Below are 23,315 nucleotides of genomic sequence, written 5' to 3' on the forward strand. Positions count from 1 at the left end.
TTATGTTTAGTATGCGTTCAGGCATTTTATATCATATTCATGCAATTTCTCACTACACACATACTGATAACACATGTACTCATTTTGATGTAAATAGCAGTGCACTGGACACTGCATGTATTGTACAAAATACAACAGAACAACTGTTGCCGCCAATGACAGACTGTAACTCACAAGATGAGAGCAGGTTTTACCGTCTCTTCTGCATATTGGGTATAATCAGCTATAAGAGCTTCAACTTACTGTCACGAATTTATTCAGTACAGTTGCTAGTCTGAGGACAAGAATAGCTCCACAGTGGGAACTTCCTGTGTACAGACATGAGTCCTGAGAGCAGCTCCCACACACACTGCAAACATCCCATCTGGTTGGCCACGATTTGTGCATGGCATCAACAATCAGCATATTCAGTTTCATCAAACCATGCTGATCGTCACAGCCAGGCCTAAATCTAACTGCATGTATACTATTCATTGTACTCCGTGTGCTGTGGATTTCACTAAAGTGGAAATTCATTCATAAAACGTAAACCCGTCTGGAGAGATCCGTGCTGCACAGCCACCACGTCTCCCGCAGCCTCAGTGTGGAGCGACTATTTCAGAGCAAAGAATGCTAATAAGGGGAGCAGCCTCAGGCAAACTACAGACTACTGCTCTTCCCTCAGCCCAGCCAGTCTGCACACATTTCACACAATGAAGAAGCAATAGGCTTGTGTGTGTATAAGGAGAAAAAATACACACAAATTTCATGATATAGAACGCATGTCTCATGATGCATTTTCAAAACAGAAGTAAAAGAGGAATGCAAAGATTTAGGGGTGGGCGATATTGCAACTGTACAACATCATGATACTTGAAATTTTCAGCATACACAATTTGCATCACCATATTTAGTTTTTCTGAGGTTTGATTAGTTAGAACTGTTTGAATGCACCAGTAGGGCCACATTTAAAAAACACTGATTATTATTCAACATATATTCACATACTGAGCTGAACTGAATCCAATTAAACAGGATGAATTATGTTGTTTTTTTAATGAAACAGGCAGTTGGTCAGTGTTTTAGTAAATGCTCAGAAAAGCATATTGTGATGTACTTTTTCAAAATGTGGTAAAATATTGTCACGTTGCCCACCCCTACCAACATTCACTTTGTTTTTAGTCCAGTTGCCAAAACAATCACTGCCAGGTTAAAACAAAATTAACACAAGTAATCTTAGAAAACAAAAAGTAAATACACACACACACACACACACACACACACACACACACACACACAGTGTAAATGGTTTCAGGTGGGTGCAAAGGAGGTTTTTTCTTACTATTGTGGTTGCCCTTTCTGGAATTTCAGAGTATTTTTAATGGAACAATGGATAGCATTGCAATTTATGTTAATAGGGGAGAACAAGACTGGTTCATAGAATTAACTTCTGGGTCAGCAAGAGGAGTTCTCACAAAAATATAACAAAAACGATCACACTCTTGACCATCATGCATCAATTTTGCCAGTAACTCTAAACCAGTTAAGGTGGGGAAAACTGTGGTAAAGCAACAAGAAAGTTTCATAAATGTTTTAAGAGATTATATATATATATATATATATATATATGTATGAGAAATATATTACTGTTAGTTGGTAGAAATTGCAATCAGCTGTATTTTGATATATAATTTAATAGGACAAGTAATGCTAGCTAGCTAACATGAAGCAAATAAGAGTTATGTCCTGATGTGGGTGGGGCTGATCGGCATATTGATTGTTGGGTTTCATGTTGGGTACATCATGAACCTGGTCAAGAATGTGTTAATTCCAGGAAATATTTGCTAGGTGGATTATCCTAGACTGGTGACCTGTCCAGGGTGTATCCTGCCTTCTGCCCAGTGACAGCTGGGATAGGCTCCAGTACCCCACTGCGACCCAGAAGGATAAGCGGTTTAGATGATGTGTGTGTGTGTTTCTGGATTATCCTAACATATGTCTGATATATAAATTACCAAAATGTATAATTTATATCATTTAAGTATTGTAACAATCCTAGTGAGTGAGGAAGAGTGTGTGTGTGTGTGTGTGTGTGTGTGTGTGTGTGTGTGTGTGTGTGTGTGTGTGTGTGTATATATTGTGTGTGTGTATGTGCGGGGTGGCTACTGGGGTGCAGTTGGGGAAGTGGCCCAGTTTTCAGCCTCCAACAGCATAAAGGTCAATGTGAAGAGCTACTGAAACAGTGTCGGTGTGTCTGCTTGTGTGAGTGTGTGTGTTAAAATGACCTGGTTTCTTTGCTTTGTTCTATCCTCATTCATTATACTGTGGAAGAAAAGTCCCCCCCCCACACCTCCACCATCAGAGGGTCCAGATCATATTCCCAGCAGATCAGAAGAGATATGATGTGACCGTCTCTAAAACATTTTCAATGCTGAAAGCATGCTTAGCATATTTAAGGGTGGACTTCCTATAATTATCATGTAAAAGGGGCGTACAGGAAGCAGGGTCTTCCACAACACAGTGATTTACACTGGAGATACAGTACCCTCCTTGTCACTGAGTAATTATATAAGGGGTGTGAGCGTTCGGTCTTGGCAGGGCGGAGAGCTGAGGGAGTGTGAAGCTGTACACCAGCGCCCCAGTGGTCATGATGGTCAGCGTGATTGGCATTTAAGTGGAACGGCAGCATTATAAACAACACACCCACCCACCCACCCCCACCCACTCCCTCCTTCCCTCACACACACACACACACACACACACACACACACACACACACACACACACACACCCTGTTACAGCAAATAAACAATGATCTATTTCACTTCCTCGGGAATACACCACTAAGCACACACACAAACAAGCAAAGCAGGCAGCAACCAAACTAAGGCAGAGTTACTGCCCAAACAGCAAATGAAACTTGGCCACAATTTTAGCTGTTTAAATAGCCCACAATCTGACCAAATACAGAGCCAAAACAATAACTGAGTCACAGTCCAATTACGTACGTACCACACTATATTTGGCCAACACGCCAGCAATATTGTTGGTTTTGTTTCACTGAATATTAGTCCTGAGCTCACTGACAACAGTATCGTGAATCACTGATAGCTAACTAAACTATTAAGATGGGTGATATAAATGTCAGAAAAGTCACTGCCTGTAAACTTACGACACACAAAACTACATTTTTTATGGATGCACTAATATGGGAATGGTGAGGAGATGCCGATGTCCAATTTTTTCCATGCACAAATCTGCTGATGCTAATGCAGATACATAAATTTACATAAAATGTAGAAACAAGGACTAACCCCACCTGAATTAGCATTTCTGAGAAAATTTACCAAAAAGTGCTAGAAGTGCAATAAACTGATAAACAAGTATTTTAGCACATTAGACCAACACCACCTACATGTTTTGTTATCAAATGTCAGTTTGAAATATTGGTCAAATCTAAACATCTGTCTGATGATGCTTTTTTAAAAAAGCAAATATTCGCCGACACTAATATGTTTCCGATATCAGTGTCCCTGATGTTCATCTTGAAATCTGTATGTATAGCCCATGTTATATTGGTCTCATGTGATTTCAATAAAGACCAAGACACACAGCCACACATACTGTTGAAATGCCACAGTTTTACATTTGGCACTATGACTTGTATATGTGAGCTTGAAGAACAATCATTTTAATTAACAGATTTAATTAACTGAAAAGGCAAGAAAGGCTATGGGACACCCTAGCCAGGTAAACATGGGCCCACCGCTGCCTGACCAGAGTCAGACCACAAGTTAAAAGTAAAAGAAGGAAGCGTGGGCAGTGGTCACCATGCTGTGGATGGCTTTTCTCCTGAGTTGCTGCAGAATACAAGGACTGATATTGTGCCACCTGGTTTCTGTGGCTGCAAACAGAAAAACAAAGGGAATGGACCACCCAATATTCAACCAATCAGGACAATAAGCCATATCAGGACAAGGAGACATATCTTCTAGCCTGTCAATCATGTTGTGCATCCCGAGCACACAGCAGGGGGCCGTAGGCTTGCCATACAGCTGAGTAAGCTCTGATTAGATGCACTGCCACAGCTGGTTAGGTCTACAAAGAAATAACGGTAAATAAAGAATACCAAAATTGCCAATTCCATCACAACCTTACAGCTTTCACTGCCAAATAAAAATGAAAAAATGAAAATAAAGTGGCTCTCTCACTCTGGATAGGGCTAAGGGAGTTGAAAGACATTAAGTGTGATGCTGACCCGATCTTAATTATTTTACAGAACACATTTTATTCTAAACTGTGCACAAACTGTGCTAGCTAAGAAAATCACTTCGAAATAGCAGCCTACCTAAAACTAACAATATATGTGGGTTGTGAGGAACTTAAGGATATAATTTTTAACATTATTTTACTTGTGCCAATTGATTACATGCATGCATGCATGAAACACTGAAGGAGCTGTATTTGTTTGGCTGTTGAGTTTTAAAACAGCTAGCTTTAGCTAGCATTCGCCAAAACTGATGACCCTTCTTTTAGGTAGATCAGATCAAAAGGAATTGGAGGGCCAGTGTTTGAAATAAATCAAGCTGGCAAACATGTCCAAACCAATGCCATCTGCAGACCAATTTAACTGTTGGGCCTGTATGCGTGCTTACAAATCTCATGATAGACAAGTTTGATGGAAAATTAAAAATAACAGAGCATTCTACCACAATTTGAGCTGCTGGCTAGATGCCACTGGAGTGATCAAATGTAGTCAATGTTCTTTAGATATAACCCCATTTCCAAAAAAGCTGGGACGGTATGTAAAATGTAAATAAAAACAGAATGCTACAATGTGCAAATCGTTTAAACCCTATATTCAATTGAAAGTAGTACAAAGACAACAAATCAAAAGGTTGAAACTGAGAAATGTTATCGTTTTTGAAAAATACATGCCCATTTTGAATTTGATACCAGCAAAACATTTCAAAAAAGTTGGGAGAGGGGAAACAAAGTCTGGAAAATGGTGTGTAATGCTTACTGGAGGAAGATCTCACAACTAATAAGATTAATTGGCAACAGGTCAGTGATATGATCAGGTATAAAAGGAGCATCCCAGAGAGGCTGAGTCTTTTAGAAGTACGGATGGGGAGGGGTTCACTGCTCTGTGAAAGGATGTGCGGGAAAATAGTGCAACAATTGAAGAATGTTTCACAACATAAAATATCAAAGAACTTCGGGATTTCATCTCATAATACTATTAATACATTTAATAATACTATGAAATGATTCAGAGAAATCTTGGACAAGGTCAAAAAACAATATTAGCTGGCCATGATCTTTAGGCCTTCAGGCAGCACTGCATAAAAAACAGACATGATTCTGTAGTAGCAATCACTGTATGGGCTCAAAAACACTTCTAAAAACCAATGTCTGTGAACACAGTTCATCAATGCTTCCACAAACACAAGTTAAACCTCTACCATGCAAAGAAGAAACCAAATATAAACAGGATCCAGAAAAGCTGCTGCCTTCTCTGGGCCTGAGGTCATTTAAGATAGACTGAGGCAAAGTGGGAAAGTGTCCTGTGGTCTGACGAGTTAACATTTGAAATTCTTTTTGGAAATCATGGACGCTGTGTCCTCCAGGCTAAAAAGGAGAGGGACCATTCAGCTTGTTCTCAGCGCACAGTTCAAAAGCCTGTATCCGTGATGGTGTTGCATTAGTGCATATTTGTGAAGGCACCATCCAGACTTTGTCTTTTTTAGGGAAGGCTTTGCTTATTTCAGCAAGACAATGCCAAACCACATTCTGCAACAGCACTGCTCCATAGCGAGAGTCTAGGTGCTGAACTGGCATCAAAATAGGCACATATTTTTCAAAAAACAGTACAATTTCTGAGTTTCAACATATGTTGTCTTTGTACCATTTTCAATTAAATACAGGCTTTAAATGATTTTCAGATCATTGCATTCTGTTTTTAATTACATTTTGCACAGCGTGCCAACTTCTTTGAAAACGAAATTCTTTGGAGCCCAAAATGTCTCAAGCAAACAAGGACAATATGCACAGCCAAGTACTTGGGTGAAATATGAGGACACTTTTAGAAAAACTGATCATGGCACCGGGGTGCTGCGATGTTTCAGTACCTCAGATAGTTCTTTAAATTAGCAAGACCTAATTTAAGTAGTCAACAACTGCAGTATCACCCTACAGTCTTGACAAAAATAAACCTCTCTGTAAAACACCATTTCATTACATGCTGAAATGTTTTATTGTAATATCATATGCAAGTTGAGTAATGTAGAGAAAGTGACCTACATTTTCAAAAATTGTGTTTAGCAGCAAAAAATACAAATAGAAACTACCAAACCTTATCTGTGTGCAAGTATGAAACATTCCTAACTCAATAACAAGGCAGCTTGCTTCCCCAGCCCTCAACTTAAATGAGCCCCAGGGCTCAAAGCATGCAGCCTAGCTAATTTTCTTGGGAAAACACCCAGTCGCAATCATCATTTTTGTAATAATCATGCTGCTCTATGTGAAAGAGCAGCAAGAGAACCTGAGAGTGACAAACAAACAGGCAAACAGACGGAGGAGGCCAGACCTGGCGTCCCATTACCGAAAATGTTTTCACCACTGATTTCACTGGCACAGAAGAGACTAATGCAGTAGAATTAATGTGTTCAGTGAATTGAGAACACAAGCAGTTAGAGACCAGCATCTTTCAACTGTTCCTTTCACTTGACGCACACGCCTAAACCATCTGAGGCATCAAAGCTACAGGAATTCAGAAGCTTTTTTTTTAACCTTAACCACAAAATATTGTGAAATTAGTGCAATAATGACTTACCACAATGTCACAATGCAATTTCACTAATCTATAAGAAATACACCTTTTGTGAGCAAGTGTTCTTAGTTATAATAATTGTTTATCTCACTAGCCATAGATATGCAACTTGAAAGTGACATTAATAACAAAACAGATTATTTATAGTTCTACATAGTGATATTCCAAGTGTTTAGACCTATTTTTATTAATCATATTTGTTCAAAATGCAGTAGGCTGTAATCACGGTTCAGGTACATTGCTGGTTTGAGAATATGAGAATGATGTGAGCTTAAGTGCTCTACAGACCAGCAAGACTGTTTTGAAAGTTGAATATAAGTAAGTCCATGAATACAACACTGAAACAAGCCCTGAATAAGCACAGCAAGAAAACTGAACAAAAATAGGATATGGTAATCTTAAAATTACTAGAAAGCAACTTTGCAATGTCAATAAGATTAGCAATGGTCTCTTTATATAAACTCCTTTTTTGAGTAAAAAGAAGTCACATACAATTTTGGGGTCAAAAACACAGAGTCAGGATGTTTCCTAATGGAAGGTTGGCTTTTCTGCTGCACAATTACCCTTTTACTTCTTCCTCAATCTGTGCCTCTCTTAAAATTAGAGGAGAATAGGTCCCGCCCGGAGCAGAGCAGTAGCAAAAGACTTGTGCAGCTTAAGAGTGTGATGTTTAGAAAAACTATTCTCAGATGTAGCCAAGTAATAGCACCAAAATACTGGAGTCTGTGCAGAAAGTTTCCTTCCAGCAACAGTAGTTGGGAAGCGCTTGACTAACGACGGTGGACTGCGGGCCGGATGTCAGGCTGCATGCTATGGGAACAGGGTTTTAGTCAGTGCAGTGAGGGTCCCAGCCAAAGAAAACTCAACACAAGACCTTTCTAGTGTCCTCAGTCTCTCTCTCCTCACACACACTTCATCTCTCTCACAAACCCACACCAGAAAGAGTGAGGGCTGCAGGAATCGGCCTCATTCCTTCTTTCGCTCGCTACCTCTCCCACTCTCAGTCTTGTTCTCTCTTTCCCTCCCTCCCTTCTTCAGCAGTGGCTTGACAAAACTGCAATATTGCAGGTTCCAAGTAAAATAAACATATGATTTCAGACTCCACCCGGCATGAAGCTCTTGCTCCACATTTAGCAGCAGAGTGCAGTTCACCAACCACAAACTCTCACTACAGAAGTGAAGCAAAACCCAGAGGTATGCTAAGGTCCAATAGGCTCTAAAGACCTGCACCACAGTCAAGATATTAATGGTGTAATGATGCACATATTTTCAAGCTGGATACAAGTTTCGGTTCTGAGGTCAAGATTCAATTTGAGTTTGATTTTGTGTGTTAAAAATGTATTGATTCTACAGAACTCTGATTCCATACTACACTTGGTTTGGCTCAAATGGACTTATTGCACTTACAAAATAAGAGGGTATGCACATGATATTGGAATCATATCAGTATCAGCAGATATTTGCTTAAAAATAAAATATCAGAACGGGACAGATGTTTAGATTTGACTGATACTTCAAAACATTTGATGATGCATTTATTGTATTCTGGAAAAGCAGAATGTTTACTGTGATAAAATCTGCATTTTATTCATTTAGCTGTACTTGTAACCCTACAGAAATACCAATTCAGGTGGATCTAGTCCAAGTTCTACATTTTCTAAAATGTCTATGCATCAGTATCAGCAGACATGTGCATTAAAAATATCAGAAACACACACAATTCCATTATTGGTGTATTCCCAAAGGAAAAAAAAAGAAAAAAAAAAAAGCCAACTAATTTGGCTGTGGGAGTGTGCATTAGCATAAACCAGCTCACATCCCCTGTTATTTTACTCTGATAGGATGTACCCAGATACCTAGTCTTGATTACTGACAGAGGCTTCCATGAAAATGGCAAACAGACCCTCAGAAGAGACAGTTTTAAATTTCGATACACTTCTTCAAACATTTCAGTTTTTCAGTACTGTACCAAAATCGTCATACCCTTACAAGACATAGGAGAGAGACTTCACACAAACCTCATACCTTCTGCATGAAGAAAACATCAAAAAAACATGTCAGGAAAATCTACCAGCAACTTTGTTCCCCCTTTAAAAAACACTTAGTGGTTGTTCACTAACTTCAAGCTGCCACATTAATTTCCCACAAAGCCAAACAAATGCACAATGCCCTTGCAGACCATGCAGCAAGCCGTAACCATTCACTTACAAAAATATTTTTAGTTTGAAAACTTAAAATTCAACAAGCACATGGACCCACAGCAAGTAAATTATTAATGCCAGTTTTAAACAGTTTCAGACCAAAATCACCACTAGCATTAGGAACTGTGTTTGTATGTGCTGTGCAGGCTTTGTTGATTCTACAAAACAGAATGATTATACTTTCTGCTCATTCATGCAAAAACAAATTAAACTTGGTACTTTTGGTTACCAAGTAAACAGAAACCTGCAGTCATTTTTTTATGCTCTGAAGACAGAACTGACACTGAAAAAGATATCAGGAAACAGCCTATTGAAATTTAACTTAATATATCATTGTTCATCAAAAGTTTAGAACTTTTCACAAAATATCTGAAAGGATGTTACATAAAAAAGCTATTTACTAACACTTGGTGCATATTTTGCAACACTCAGCTTCATGTTCATCAAACTGTCTTCTTTGCTATGATGAGTAGTTTTGTCTGAAGAAGGATTTAGCAGTTTTTATCTACTGTTAAAATGACTTACTGAAACTCATTTGGCCTAAAGGTGGCTTAAACAGATGAAAGATTTGGTGCTGATAAGCTCTGACATCACAACAAGGGGATAAAATGTGTGGGGTTTGGCATTGTTCCCAAGGCAGCATTTTTGTCAATTGTTCCTTCAGGTTTTTACTTCATTAAACAGACAGCAGTCGTAGATAAAGAGTAAAACTCACAGAGATGTCAAATATCTCCTCCGAGTCGTCCAGCATGCGGACTCTGATGGCTACATGCCGGCCGGAGGGCATTGTAGGTGGTTTGTGGCCTGGTTCTAGCGTGCTAATGCCCAGCGTGTCCGGGGCACCCAGCCTCTGCCCCGCTGTAGACGTCGGCTCCTGCTCCACCATTGTCTTCCTCACTGTCTCCACAGGCCTAGAGGATGAACACAACACACACAGGTGTCACGCACTCAGACTTGGCAGTACAGTCCTGAGAAAACTTCCTGAGAAAGAGCCACAGAATGTGTGCAGTACATCTCACAGCAGGCCAGCACTCTACAGCAGTGTGAGAGAGAGTGAGGACACTGAACCTCCTGCTCCATAATTAAATCATAATGTGTGAATGAGGGCCATCAGTGAACTTGTATGAATGCTAGAATGAACAGAGGCTTCTCATGAAGCAATGGACTGAAGCAAGATTGTAGAGTTGCACAATGAATTGGATATTAATTGAAACAGCAATTTTGGTCTGTGCAATTAGTCAGTAAAAGGCCAAAATGAAGGCACAATTTAATATTGCGCCCACTACATCACAATAAAGTTATTCCAGCCTACAAACAACACTTCCAGTCTTCATTACAGCTGCACAATATTAGTCATTACTGCATTCAGATATCACTAAAGCCCACAATATGCAAATAGGCTCTTAAACAAAACAGAAATGTCCATAGCACACAAACCAACCAACCTACCAAACGTTCTTCATGGATGCTCTGGAAGTGCTGTGATGTATTACAGACAATCAACTGTGTAGCAAATACTTTCCAGCCATACCAAATATCCACAAAATTTATGGCCCATGCCATTCATAGGTAATCAAAAAAGCTTGCACATAATTGGAATCTTTGCTGCATGCAGTAGGATTGCACAGACCCATCCCATGTGTTTGTACCGAGTGCTATTTGAGTGTTCTAGCAGTTCATACAGGATCATAATTTTTAGTGGGTGCTGAAACTATGACCATATAGGCTACTGAAGTCATTAAAGCACTAAGTCACAGAATTTATAAATATATTGATGAAATTATGCAACACGTTAGAATATCAGCACTCATCATTTTTATCATATCTAATCATAAAGCCCCACTACACTGGCTCCAAATTCTCCCATCTCCCAAAAAATGCTAACATCTCAGATTTAAATGGATTTAAGTTAGTTAATAATATAAAACTGTTTGATTAGCTGAATTCTGGGGTGCTTCATGAAGTCCACTTGAACTCAACTAACTTCATCAAACCTGTGAAGAGTAGAGTCCAGAGGAAAACCAGGAAAAGAATGAAGAGTTACCTTTCACACTAATGTAGCTCTAAGGGACAGGCATTAAATAAGCCACCATCTTATGTGCGGTCTCAAATTACTATCAACACTTTTTACAAACCACACAAAGATTTACACAAGACAAATGACAACAGAGTGGCCTTCAAACATTGATTTCCCAAAAGGTCTCACATATTTTCATGTGACACTCTTGATGAGACCTTGAAGAGGTGGGAAAATAAGGCTGCCCTTGTTCCATTTTGCTGAAATTCAATACCCCTACTAACAACAAGGAATGACCTCAAGGGTTTCCATAGAGGTAAGTCTTTGTGCATGTGGGTGCGTGCACACATGAGCACAGAAAAGAGTTTGGTAGCAGTGCTAACCCCTGGGCTCTCTGAAAGTCCCTGAGAGCAGTTAAACTCCTCCTTTCTCTATTCTCTCTCTTTCTCTCTCTCTCTCTCTCTGAGTTCTGTTCCACTCTGTTTATCACACATTCCAGAACAGTGATGTCAGCACAAGGCCTCAGCCAGCCGGGGGGGGGCATCAGAGCCAAAGAAGGGGGCAAGAGAAGAGAAAGAGAGAGAAAGGCATTGAGGGAGAGAAAAGGAGCATACAATTGTGACCTGGAGCCCATAGTGTCTGCTTAGGTGGGTATGCTGTGCCTTCTAAGGAAGTGTTTCCCAACCCTGGTCCTGGAGACACACTACCCTGCACATTTTAATGTTTTCCCTGCTTTAACACACCCTCTTCAACTCACTGAGGGGTTGTTAATGAGCTAATTAGTTGGATCAGGTGTGGTGAAAGCAGGAAGGACATTAAAATTTGCAGGGAAGTTTACCTCCAGGACCAGGGTTGGGAAACACTGTTCTAAAGGACCCCCGCCCCTCCATATATTTAAGGCATCAGAAATTGGCCTAAAGGTCTTGAGGAAAAAGCTATCAACAAAGTGCAAAAGATGAAAATTCATCAAGGAATGAGCCAGAGAATGTATATCACATAATGGATCTCAAAACTCATTTATTAGACTCAAATGCTTTTTCGTGAATTCAAATACAGTGCTTTGATGTGTTTGCTTCGTTTGATGCCGATGCTTCATTCCTACACTACTGCCATAGATTAGATAGTTGCTAGGTAGCTAGCATTAATATTAATGACTTCTATCAGTGACTGTAGAGAACGACGGTGCAAAAAACTGCAGAAAAAATTACAGTATGTAAATGAGCATAAATTAACATTGTGTCATGTGATGTCTTTACAGTCTCTGGCCTGATTAAGGTCAAATAAAAACCAGTAGGTGAGTGTATGTATGTGTGTATATATATATATATATATATATATATATATATATATATATACACACAGACATTTAATCTCTATAGTAAGAGATGGGATAATAGATGGAATAATATATGGGAAAATTTATAGGACAACCCCAAGGTTACGATAAAATGAGCTCTGCTCTTTCTTGTACATGTTGTTGTCACCATCAATAGAAGAGAATTCTTATAGTATCATGCTGAGTCACTGTGCATTTCTGATGAGATCACAGTTGCTGACCTTTTGAGAGCCATGTAGGTTGGTGGTGCAGCATGAGTGATGAGACAGAACTCCTATTTAGTAAAGAAAACACAATTTCAGTCTTGTGCACTCTCAGGCTTTCCAAAGAATACTTTAGTCTTCAGTATACAGGTCATATTTTCTAAGACCTGTCTATAAAGCACCATATGTTACCTGCAGTCAAGTAATAACAAAAGATGACACATAATGACCCTTAGACAATGTCAAGCCAGCACACAATTGGCTCAGACGTTAGATCAGCCTCTTGGCGATCAACCACCACATTACAAGTTTTTTTTCACAGTGTCCTCTGTTAAGCCTCATTAATCATCATTAATATTCAGTGCATGTCTATGAATATTCAATTTAGAGCCCGGGTGGTGAATAGTAAATTAACAACCTAAACATATTAGAACAACAATTAATGATCATCTCCACCTGGTCAGTTACATGCAAACAAGCAATGCCTGCCTATGCACTCACACACAAACACAGAGCATTCATTCCTAAACATCAGAATGAAAGTGAACCACTCTGTAATTCTCCTATATACCCTCTTTGCGAGAATGAAACTGACTTGAGATGTCAAATATCTAATGTCGCTGTACTGAACAAGGGTCTATCAATTATATGACATTTACAGAACGCCTTTATCAACACCATGAATCAACAACCACAAAAAAAAAAAATAATAATAATAATCTGATATTCTGCAGATGCTACTGTTTCTTCACTATTCTGAACTTCTGGTTTTGCTTTCAGACAAGGGAAAAAAATTGGCCCCTTATTAAAACTCTGCAGTGTTTGGCTTAGAATTGGACACCTTCCAAATTAAACAACTTACTGCCAGCCTTAAAAGTGAAAAAACTGGAAAGTAAGCTTGGGTTTTTGTGTCACGGCCTGTCCTGCCCTCAAGCTCATAAATCAAATAACAAAACGTAGAATTTCAACCCCCTTTTTCCTCTATCTCTGCTCATTTGTGCACAGTAACACAGTTTCCCATCATCACTATAGATATGTACACAAGCGGAAACATTGGAGAATAAGCTTATTGCTTCAAGCCCCACGTTTAACGCAGGAGTGGCTTCTAACGGCCGGAAAAACCGTGACCCCACCACTGTCCCAGCTGGCTTTGAAGTTGTTTACAGAGAAAATTCCACATAAGAATGAGAGAGAGAGAGAGAGAGAGAGAGAGAGAGAGAGAGAGAGAGAGAGAGAGAGAGAGAGAAATATATTGGAGATTGTATTGGAACAGTGGACCTTCTGTTCTTGCTCTACACAAGTAGACCGAGTTAAACCTCCCTCTCCCTGTATATGATCAGTTCACCTCTCCCACACCCTAACCCCCTCACACACACTGATGAATTGAGCACACGTTTGGGTGCTGGGTGTGGCACAACAGCTATCTGATCCAACTGACTAGTAGCAAAAACAGTATAAAGATAATCTAAGTCGAATGTACTGTATTCTTTGCAGCTGGATTCTCTTAGCTGGTGTGTCCAAACAAGACAAAACAAAACGGCCCTAACTCGAGTTCTTCTATAAGCCAAGACCAAAACCACAGGACGACGTGGCGGTTTACAGATGTAACTGCAGATGTTGTACCACTGTAGCTTCCAGTGTCTCTAACATGTAATACGGTAATAAAGGCTAAATCTGTTTGGAGAGGGAGGAGGTGAGCAGCTGCCAGCTCCACAGCTCCACTGAGTACGGCTACTGCAGGAAACGGCCACGGGAAACACTCGCATTAAATTATTAACTGGGCTCCAGTGAAACCAGAGCCACTGAGCTTATCTCTGACTCTGACCACTTACAATAGCAGAGAGAAGAAGGAAAAAACAATTCAAACGATTCAGTGTCTACAGAGATTTTGAGATAGTCCATGATAATGACGGATGTATCCAACGGTTACAGCCATTCCGACCCCAAAGGCAGCGCAGCATATGTGCCTGAATAAATGCTTTAAAATATATCTCGGTTATTATTAACACAGCTAAACTTGTCCGTTAGCTAACTTAATGTTTTCTGTGCCTGTCTATAAGCAAGTTAGGTATGAATAATGAAAAAACAAAAAAAATGTTAAAATCATAACTGTTATTCAGATTAGGTTGCAAAGAACTACAATAATACGACACCCTCTTCTTTGTGAATATTTGTTGGCCCCTGCGAGTTCGTAGCATTACGACAGACCAAAAATTTTCACCACCAACACTTGGAATTGGCTTATTCCGCCACAAAAAATGTCCAGGCGTTCAGACACACCGACTCATCCCCTGACCTGTATTTAACCACACAGGCACGGAGGACTTCCTAGCGAGTCTCAGGACGTCGAAAGTAATGACATTAGACCAAATGCCACCGGCTAGGCTACTCCAAATGTCCGCCTTCGGGAGGAATCCATCGCAATGCTCTAGCTGGCTGGCTAGCTAGCTAGCTAACCTGCCCAGGTAAGGAGACAAACATAAATGATACAGTGACTGACTGGCTGTGGATATGTTATCTCCACACACAATGTCAAAGCGATTTCGACTTGAATGCCAGTCAGTTCAAGTGTCCCCTCACTAGGTTTACCACTAATCTCTCTCAAACAAGTTACAGATACAGCCTACAATGCCGTCACCGTGCAAGATAAGGAATGGCACAGTTACTTACCCTGATTACAAAACACGGCGTCCACGTATGATATTTCCCCCTAAAGCAGCTCTGGATGAAACACACCCGTGTCCGGGGGCTGATCTCGAACACTGCCCGACCCAAACCCGCTCACACACTGACTGTTCCGGAGAGAAGCGTCTTGGCGGTCGCCATGTCGGCCGGCTGCCCGTGGAGACGGATTACGTTGGAGAGATCCACAGTTGGCTTGGTCACCGAACAATAAAGCACTCAGAGTGCCTCCAGCCACTGGAGCCGGCATTGCAACTACTTTACAGCGCAGCTCAGTGTACAGATACTGCCACCTAACGACTCAGAGAAGAACCCCACGATCCTCACTTAATAGCGAACTAACTAACCTGCTCTCTCTCTGTCACTGACTTACTCGCTCTTTCAATTATTTACTGCTTACTGTCTCACTCACTCACTATTCCACAGTCTCACTCATTCATTTACCCACTCGCTCACCAACTAACTCATTCATTCCCTCAGCCAATTAGTCATTCGCTCATACTTTCACTTCCTCATTTACTCACCCACTCACTCACTCATTCCCTCACTCATTGGTTGTATCTAACTACTTACAAGAAACTTCCTTTCCTGTCTGCTTCCCTTGGTTTTGCCTAGTCTGTAGCTGATTTCATCATCTAATGTAGGCAGAGCTGACTAGCATGTGGAGCCAAGTGCCTAACAGATCAGGCAGAATCAATGAAAGCAACCAGGAATGGAAGTTTTATTCAGCTATTCAGATGCACTCACTCACTCACTCAGTAATTTACTCAAATGTTTGTAGGATAAAAACATTCAACCTCTTCCATAAAAATATTTGTTATTGTATAATAAGTATTGAAGCTTATTGCTATTAAAATACTGAAGCCAAAGTTAATGGACTGAAAATACACACATTATTTATTCAGAGCACCAGGGATGCTACTGAAATGTGGAGCTTCACATCTACCACACCGAAAAGCAGCAAAATGCTGGCAGCTTCTAGGCTCCCTTTGTAGGGCCTCCCTTTGCTCTCGAAACACCCTTAGTTCTTAATGGCATGGATTCCACTAAATCTTGGAAACATTCCTTTGAGACTGTGGTCCATGTTGTCTTGCAGATTTTTTAGGTGCACATTCATGCAGCAAATCTCCCGTTCTGCCACATCCCAAAGGTGTTCTACTGGATTCAGATCCAGTGACTGGGAAGGCCACTGAAGACCACTGAACTCGTTGTCATGTTCATTAAACCAGTTTAAGGCAAATTTTGCTTCGTGACGTGTTGCATTATCAGGCTAGACATAGCCATTAAAAGATGGGTAAATTGTGGCCATGAAGGGATGTACATGGTCAGCAACAATACTCAAATACGCTGTGTCATTCAAGCGATGATTGGTATTAATGAGCCCAAAGTGTGTCAAGACAACATTCCCCACACACCGCCTCCACTGGCCTGGACTGTTGGCACTAGGCAGGTTGTCTCATTCTGCTGTTGGCCCACATGCCTCAAGGTTCAACATGTACATGCTGAGATGCTTTTCAGTTCACCACAATACAGAATGGTTATCTGAGCTTCCGTAGCCTTTCTGTCAGCTCGAACCAGGCTGACCAATCTCCGTTGACCTCTCTTATCAACAAGGTGTTTCTGTGTACAGAACTGCAGCTCACATTTACTCAATAAAATGCGTTTCTGTTGAGTGAGTAGGCATGGCTTAAGAGAAGAGTTTATGTTCCTTGTCATAAGCTGTCTGACAGTAAGTGTAATGGAGGTTAACTGTAAATTCATCATATTATATTATCTCTACAAAGTACATTTGATCCCTTTAACATTTTGACAATTACAAAAATATACTGATGATCGATGAAAAAGATTCTTCTGTGAAGATTCCACGTCTCTGAATAGTGAATGGCATTCTGTAGTTCAAAGAGCAGAACCGCATATAAATATCCAGAAAAGTAATCTCTGCCCAAACCATTTAGAAACAGAATGATAAAAACGAGTGTACTTTATTTTACCTTACTTAGGAGACCAGAGAAATTGCATTTAGTGTTTCATCTTTTGAAAAGGCTTGTTGTATAATTCTGGGGTTGGAACATTTGGAACATAGGCTTAGTATCTCTGAGAGAAAAAAGGAACTAAACAGGAAAGGAAGAAACAAAGAACAGGTGAATTGAATAAGCCACTGACCCAGGCGCTCCCTCTGACCACACCCTTCCTCTTTATGTATCAGTGTATGTCCATATAGCACCTTTCTCTAGGCCTGAAAGTGGCTTGTCTATGTGGGGCATTAACATCCTCATATGGAGTTTGTACGGGAGTACACGGCACCGAGGTATCTGTTTGCATTTCGTAAGGGATTTTTTTAAATTCTATAGCAGTGTTAGTTATGTTCATGTACTGTACCAAAATTCCTCAAAATTAACTGTGAATTACACTACTAGTCAAAAGTTTGGACACATCTACTCATACAAGGGTTAATTAAACAACACATGGAATTAAGCAGTAACAAAAATGATGAAAACATTTTTTAGAAATCAGTCCTTATTTTGATTTGATGCAGCTCTAGACACTCTTGCCATTCTTTCAAGCAGCTTCATCAGGGCCACCTGAGATGATTGTCCTACAGGACTAAAATATGCACATATGCTGAGACTTTGTTGTTGCTGAATTTACAGTGCTGTGCAAAAGTTAGAGACAACCCTTAATTTATTTAACCTCTAAATGGCCATTATGTACAAGTCATTCATTTTTCAGGAGATATTTCTGAGGAGATTAGGTATAATGTACTTGCATAACGAAAGGGAAAGTCAAAGGAAAGTAAGTGAAAAAGCAGGAGTTTCCAAAACTGGAGTTGACAAAATGATAAAAAGGTAACCTGCTAATACGGTCATCATCAGATAAACAGTACTTAAAGCTTTCATCTTTGAGAGAGGGGAGAAGCAAGCTCTGTTTCACGGGCACTTCTGTCCATTGTTCCACTGTGAGAAGATGACTCAATACTATGGGTTTGAAAGGATGTGGAGCTGTCAAGAAGCCGTTACTGAGAAAAGGAAAAAAGAAGGTTTTCAACTCAAACAAAGAAGCTACTGGTGTTTTCAGACCAAAGGATGACCACCCCAGAGTCCAGACCTCAACATCACTGAATGTGTTTGGTGTTACTTGGATTGTGAGAAACATAAAATGCAACTTTGATGAACTTTGGATGTGTGGAAAAATATTGCTGCAAAATTGAAAGCAAGTTTCTTGAAAAGAATGGAAGCTGTATTTTAAATTTTACACAAGCATCAGTTTCATTCTCTGTATTTGTCATTTCATTTCTGTTTAAGCAAAAACCTTTAGATCAGAGTGTCTTTAACATTATGAATATATTCAGTTATGTGTGGCCAAATGTGTGACTGGTAGTGTATGTACTGACAGTATATTGCACAGATGCTTCATATAGTCTTTTTAAAGCTCTTGCTTTCTGCTCTCAGTGCTTTTCTTAACTTATACTTATTACACAGTGAGACTTTGATTAGAAGGCCTTTGCTTCAGTGCCTTCACTCTCAGTCCCTTCCATAAATTTGTGGCAAGATCCTCCTTCATTCCTTTTGTATTGAGTGCAGTAAAGCTTAATGAGGAGACAAGCTAACTTTTTTTTGCAAGAGCTCAAGCACAAACAGTAGCAATCATATATTGTAAGAATCTGAGTTTTTATTTCCAGATAGGACTTCTATTAAATTGGAAAATGATGTCTACAGCAGTACTACTTCTGTCAAATTCTCTGCCGTACTCAGTTAGGTCTGATAGTAACGCTAACAGTTTTAAGCAGCTTCCTGACACATCTGTTTGTGCAGGCTTTTAATGTCTGAAAGCTTTTTTAGTGTCTAAATAATGTAGCATGTCAGTGGTCTTGGGTTTTTTCCCTTTCACATTTTAGTAACTTTTTATGAAGCTCTTGGATACTCCTCACATGTGCAGTATGAATGAAGGTGCAGTTATTATACATTTCATCGTGTTCCATTCTGATGAGGCTCATCTTACTATTGTACTCCATTCAGTCTCCGTCAAGGCCAGTGGGTTACCATAGAGACAGTGCCTTAGTATCGCAACTTCATCCTCCAAGCACAGTGCATGCAGATTTGCCCTGATGTGAACTTAAGCCTTGTAGAGGTCAGGTACAACCACTTCAGCAAGACAGCAAGAGAGAAGAATGTTTCAGTCATTGTAGTATGAGTTAATGACAGACTATTTACGTTTGGCCATTAAAATAGATACTGTAAAACATTCAGGATTTTTTACTGTTGGATGCATGATGTCTTATTTGAGTGGTCAGCTGGGGCAGCATCATCTTAACTGTGGACAGGAGGATGTTAGCTAAGCTTGCATCCATGCTGGAGAACAGCTCCTTCCCCATGCACAAGACTCTAACAGAACCCAATCAGCTATTCAGTGACAGGCTGCTTCATCCCAAGTGTGGGAATGAGCGCTATCGCAGGTCCTTCCTACCTGCTGCTGTTAGACTGTATAACCAGCACTGCTCCCAGTAGACCCCCCACTACTTGCAATACTTGTAAATATCCTTATAGTGTAAAGATTCCTTTGCTTTTTATTTGTGAAGTATAGAGTTGTATCTATTGTTGCAGCAGCAAAAAATGAAAGTTCACTTGCATCTATCCTTTAAAGGACCTGAGGTACAGGGTGCTTTGTGTGGTTTTATCTACCAATATGTAATGAATTTTCACACAACTATTTTCTAATCTTTCTCTTTATTTTTGTCATACTGCATCCTCAATACAAATAACTGTAAATGATCCCTGTTCTGACTGGCTGTCCTGTATTGTGCCTAATCAAAACACAGTCTGGGCTGAAATACACTTTTTCCACAGTTTTCCTGAAGACCCAGTGGTGGCTGCCATGATGCCTCACTGTTTTCATTGGCCTGTTTTCTGCTTCCAGAGACACTAGAATTCCAGTAGTTCTAACCAGAGAACTTGGGTGGAGTTTGGGCTTGATGTGTTCTGTTGTCTGGTGCCCAAACAACTCAAAAAATCTAATTGTTCTGGGAAGGTGTATGCTTCAAACACTAGCAGATTCGTAAACATTGTCCATGCCCTCTGCCCTCTGCGTTCCATTCCATGCCAAAGAAGAAGGAAAGGAAACTGGCATGTAGCTTTCAAACTGAAATATCCTCCAAAGAGGATATATGTTTGCTCATAAAAATAGGATACATAGCAAATAGGATATATCTGAGCTTATGTCTAATACCTTCCAAAAGACAGCTACTGCATTGCTGAAGGACTTATCCAACCCTGCAATGCATGAGCAACCCACCACTCCACTATCCCTCAGCATTAGCACCCTGACGTTTACCTTGGCTGACTCCCTGACTTGATTCTCCCAATAGCTTTAAAAAAAAAGTTGTGTTTGCTACACAAAACCTTTAATATTTTGTTACTGGTAATTGTGTGCCTCTGTGCTTTTGTAGTTCCCTAGCTCTTCACCCTCTACGCTTTAAGAAAAGATTAAGTAGTTCATTATATCAGTATAGCTATCTATATTATTATATAGCTATTACATCAATTATTATAGCTATTATATCAATAGCCTCAGCCCACTATTTCATGTTATCTACCCACTCTGTACACATCGAGGAATGGGGCACTGTGAAAACGAGCTCACAGCTTTTTAAAATGTTTTTTCATGCTAAGCAACCACTTTTTGGCCATTTTCATTAAGGAAAAAAACACGTCCACTATTTCACTTGTTCAGAACACTCTAACTGGAAACCAAAAACCAGCTTCAAATCACGGGAAAGCTTAAAGTTTAGGACAATTATGGATAGCATCAACATGAAGAGGTAGAGCAAAACTGCATAAGACTCTTGACCTCACAAAAACTATTCAAAATGAGCTGTTCCTGCAGCTTAGTTTCCATAATGATGGTATTGACAGGGAAGTGAATGGTACATTTTGAACAGTGCATACTATATCAAACAGTTTTATTTCAAAAGGTTTGGAAAACAATTTTTCCATGACATTTTTCCATTATGTGCTCCCTTTAAAGGCCCTCCTGTACAGTTCCTTTCCGATGCAGGCTTTGTGTCCTCTAGTGGGAGCCATTGTTAAGAAGCAGCTTCACTACCCAAAGCTTCACAGCAGAGGCCACCAAAAATCATGTGAAGAATGCGTATCCAGGCAGAGAGGCCAGGACAGTCAGATGCAATCTCATTTGACTAGCTCATTTCTCTCCACTCTGCAATGCAGGCTGTAACCTATATGAATATACCGTTATATGAATGAAATTTGACGCCAGCTGAACCAAATAGAGGAAAACAAAACCCAAAGTATTGGAGGAGATTCAGCAGAACCAGATGGTTTGTGACAGCTCTTGAGTATTGTCACTGGCAGTTTCACAATGACGTCTGGAAACAACTCACTTCAGAATCATAATAGGAAAGTAATGGAAACTGGCATTGGGGAACTTTCCTAGCAGGAAACCGTTTTGGTTTGAGTGACAGTGTGAAGGCCAGCACCTGAGCAGAGTTCACTGAAGTGTGCAAAAGTGATGATTGCAGGCACACTGCAGTCAGCTCCACTTCCCACAAATTGAAATGAAATTGGTTTCCAAGCAGGTTGAAGGTACACTCTGATTTTAGAACAACAAAAGAGGTGGCCTCGACCTGGACACTGGATTTGTGCTATAGCTGAAGGCTGAAATTGTTATGGTCATTCAAATTCATAGGCAAAAAACTAGAAACCTAGATGGAAGGACTAACAGGCCAGGCTTCATGATACCCATTTTAATCTCTAGTTGTTGTTTAAATGGCTACTTTCCTGTCAACTATTTATTTATTTATTTATTTTTTAAGTTATGATATATAATTTTTTATTTATTAACAAAAGCCATCATGCTAGCTGATGCTGGCATGATGCTAACCTTTTGTAGGAAATTTAAAGACATTTTTGAGATATTATCTCTTGAGAATTAAAAAAAAAAAATTGAATAAAAAAAAAGGAATTTCACCATTTTTTTTGCATTATTCAATAGTAAAAATGTAAACAAAAACATTCAAAGTGTGAATGTGTGTCATTCTGTAGAAACAAGTTAGAATTGTTCACTATGGTGAAATGGTGGAAACATTTAAAAGCTACCTCATAGAAAGCTATTACATAAACTAGTTACAAATACATTGCCTGATGTTTGGGATACTCTTTTACCCTAGTTTTGAATGTTATTTTGGCTTAAAACATAACTTTGTAAAAGCCATTCTTGGAGGAGTGGTATGTAAGGCTAGATAGTACACAAAGAAACCTTTGTTTTTTGTTTTGTTTTACCACTATTTTACCATTATTGACATCATGACCCCTGGTTCCTATCACCACAACTGTAAGGAAATCAGAGTCAGTAGTTTTCTCTGCAATGCACACTTTTGCATCAGACCTCTCTGAATTTACACCTGAACTACTGACTTATACTAAATTTGGAAAGAATTACTTTTTAACCTGTTCTGATTTAGTTGGGAATTCCCTGAGTGACAGCAGAGTGGTGATTCACTCAGTGAGAACCAAAAGCAGAGACTTTTCACTTTTTTGGCAAGCAGTTTTCCAAACTACGTTCTAGCCCTGACCTTATTTTCACAGCACAGAGATGACAAGCTCAAATTACTTTTCTTTTTGAGCATGTCCGTGTCTTTTCCACTTTAGATCTGCTATGTGATTAACAGTGAGGGTGATATGGACCTGCTTTGAGATGAAAATCTGAAATGGTACTGTTAATATAGTCACAACAAACCTGGATTGGAGATTGAGAATGTTTGTAAAATATAAGAGGTTATGACATGAGAGACTCATAAAGAGCCTCAGCATCCACACAAAAGATGAAGTGCTCTGTGACATCTGCGAAATCACGTGAGCATTACAGTCATTAGCATCTTACATTTCAAAGATCATTTTAAACATAGTACACAATCCTTAGAGGCACTATAATAAATGGAAATTGTTCACTAGCTTGTGTCGACCAGAGCTTGTTGCAGCTGCACAACATAGATGCTTATCAGCAAAAGTGGACCCCAGAAATGAGCACAAGATAACACTTTTAAAAAGGTTCC

At 39.7% G+C, this 23,315-nt stretch overlaps 1 protein-coding gene across 1 annotated transcript in view; it reads right to left on the reverse strand.

Moving 5' to 3' along the window:
- Positions 1-15,723, reverse strand: part of LOC118806029 (FERM, ARHGEF and pleckstrin domain-containing protein 1) — a 62,207-nt gene extending 46,484 nt beyond the window's left edge. Inside the window, exons 1-2 of the mRNA XM_036567281.1 lie at positions 15,239-15,723; positions 9,728-9,923 (exon numbers count right to left, since the gene is read on the reverse strand). Of these exons, the coding sequence (XP_036423174.1) occupies positions 9,728-9,898 (171 nt within the window). The 5' untranslated portion in view covers positions 9,899-9,923; positions 15,239-15,723. The remainder of the gene's footprint in view (positions 1-9,727; positions 9,924-15,238) is intronic.
- Between the last annotated feature and the right edge of the window lie 7,592 nt (positions 15,724-23,315).

The sequence above is a fragment of the Colossoma macropomum genome, unplaced genomic scaffold, assembly GCF_904425465.1.
Source record: "Colossoma macropomum unplaced genomic scaffold, Colossoma_macropomum, whole genome shotgun sequence".
Taxonomy (NCBI): domain Eukaryota; kingdom Metazoa; phylum Chordata; class Actinopteri; order Characiformes; family Serrasalmidae; genus Colossoma; species Colossoma macropomum.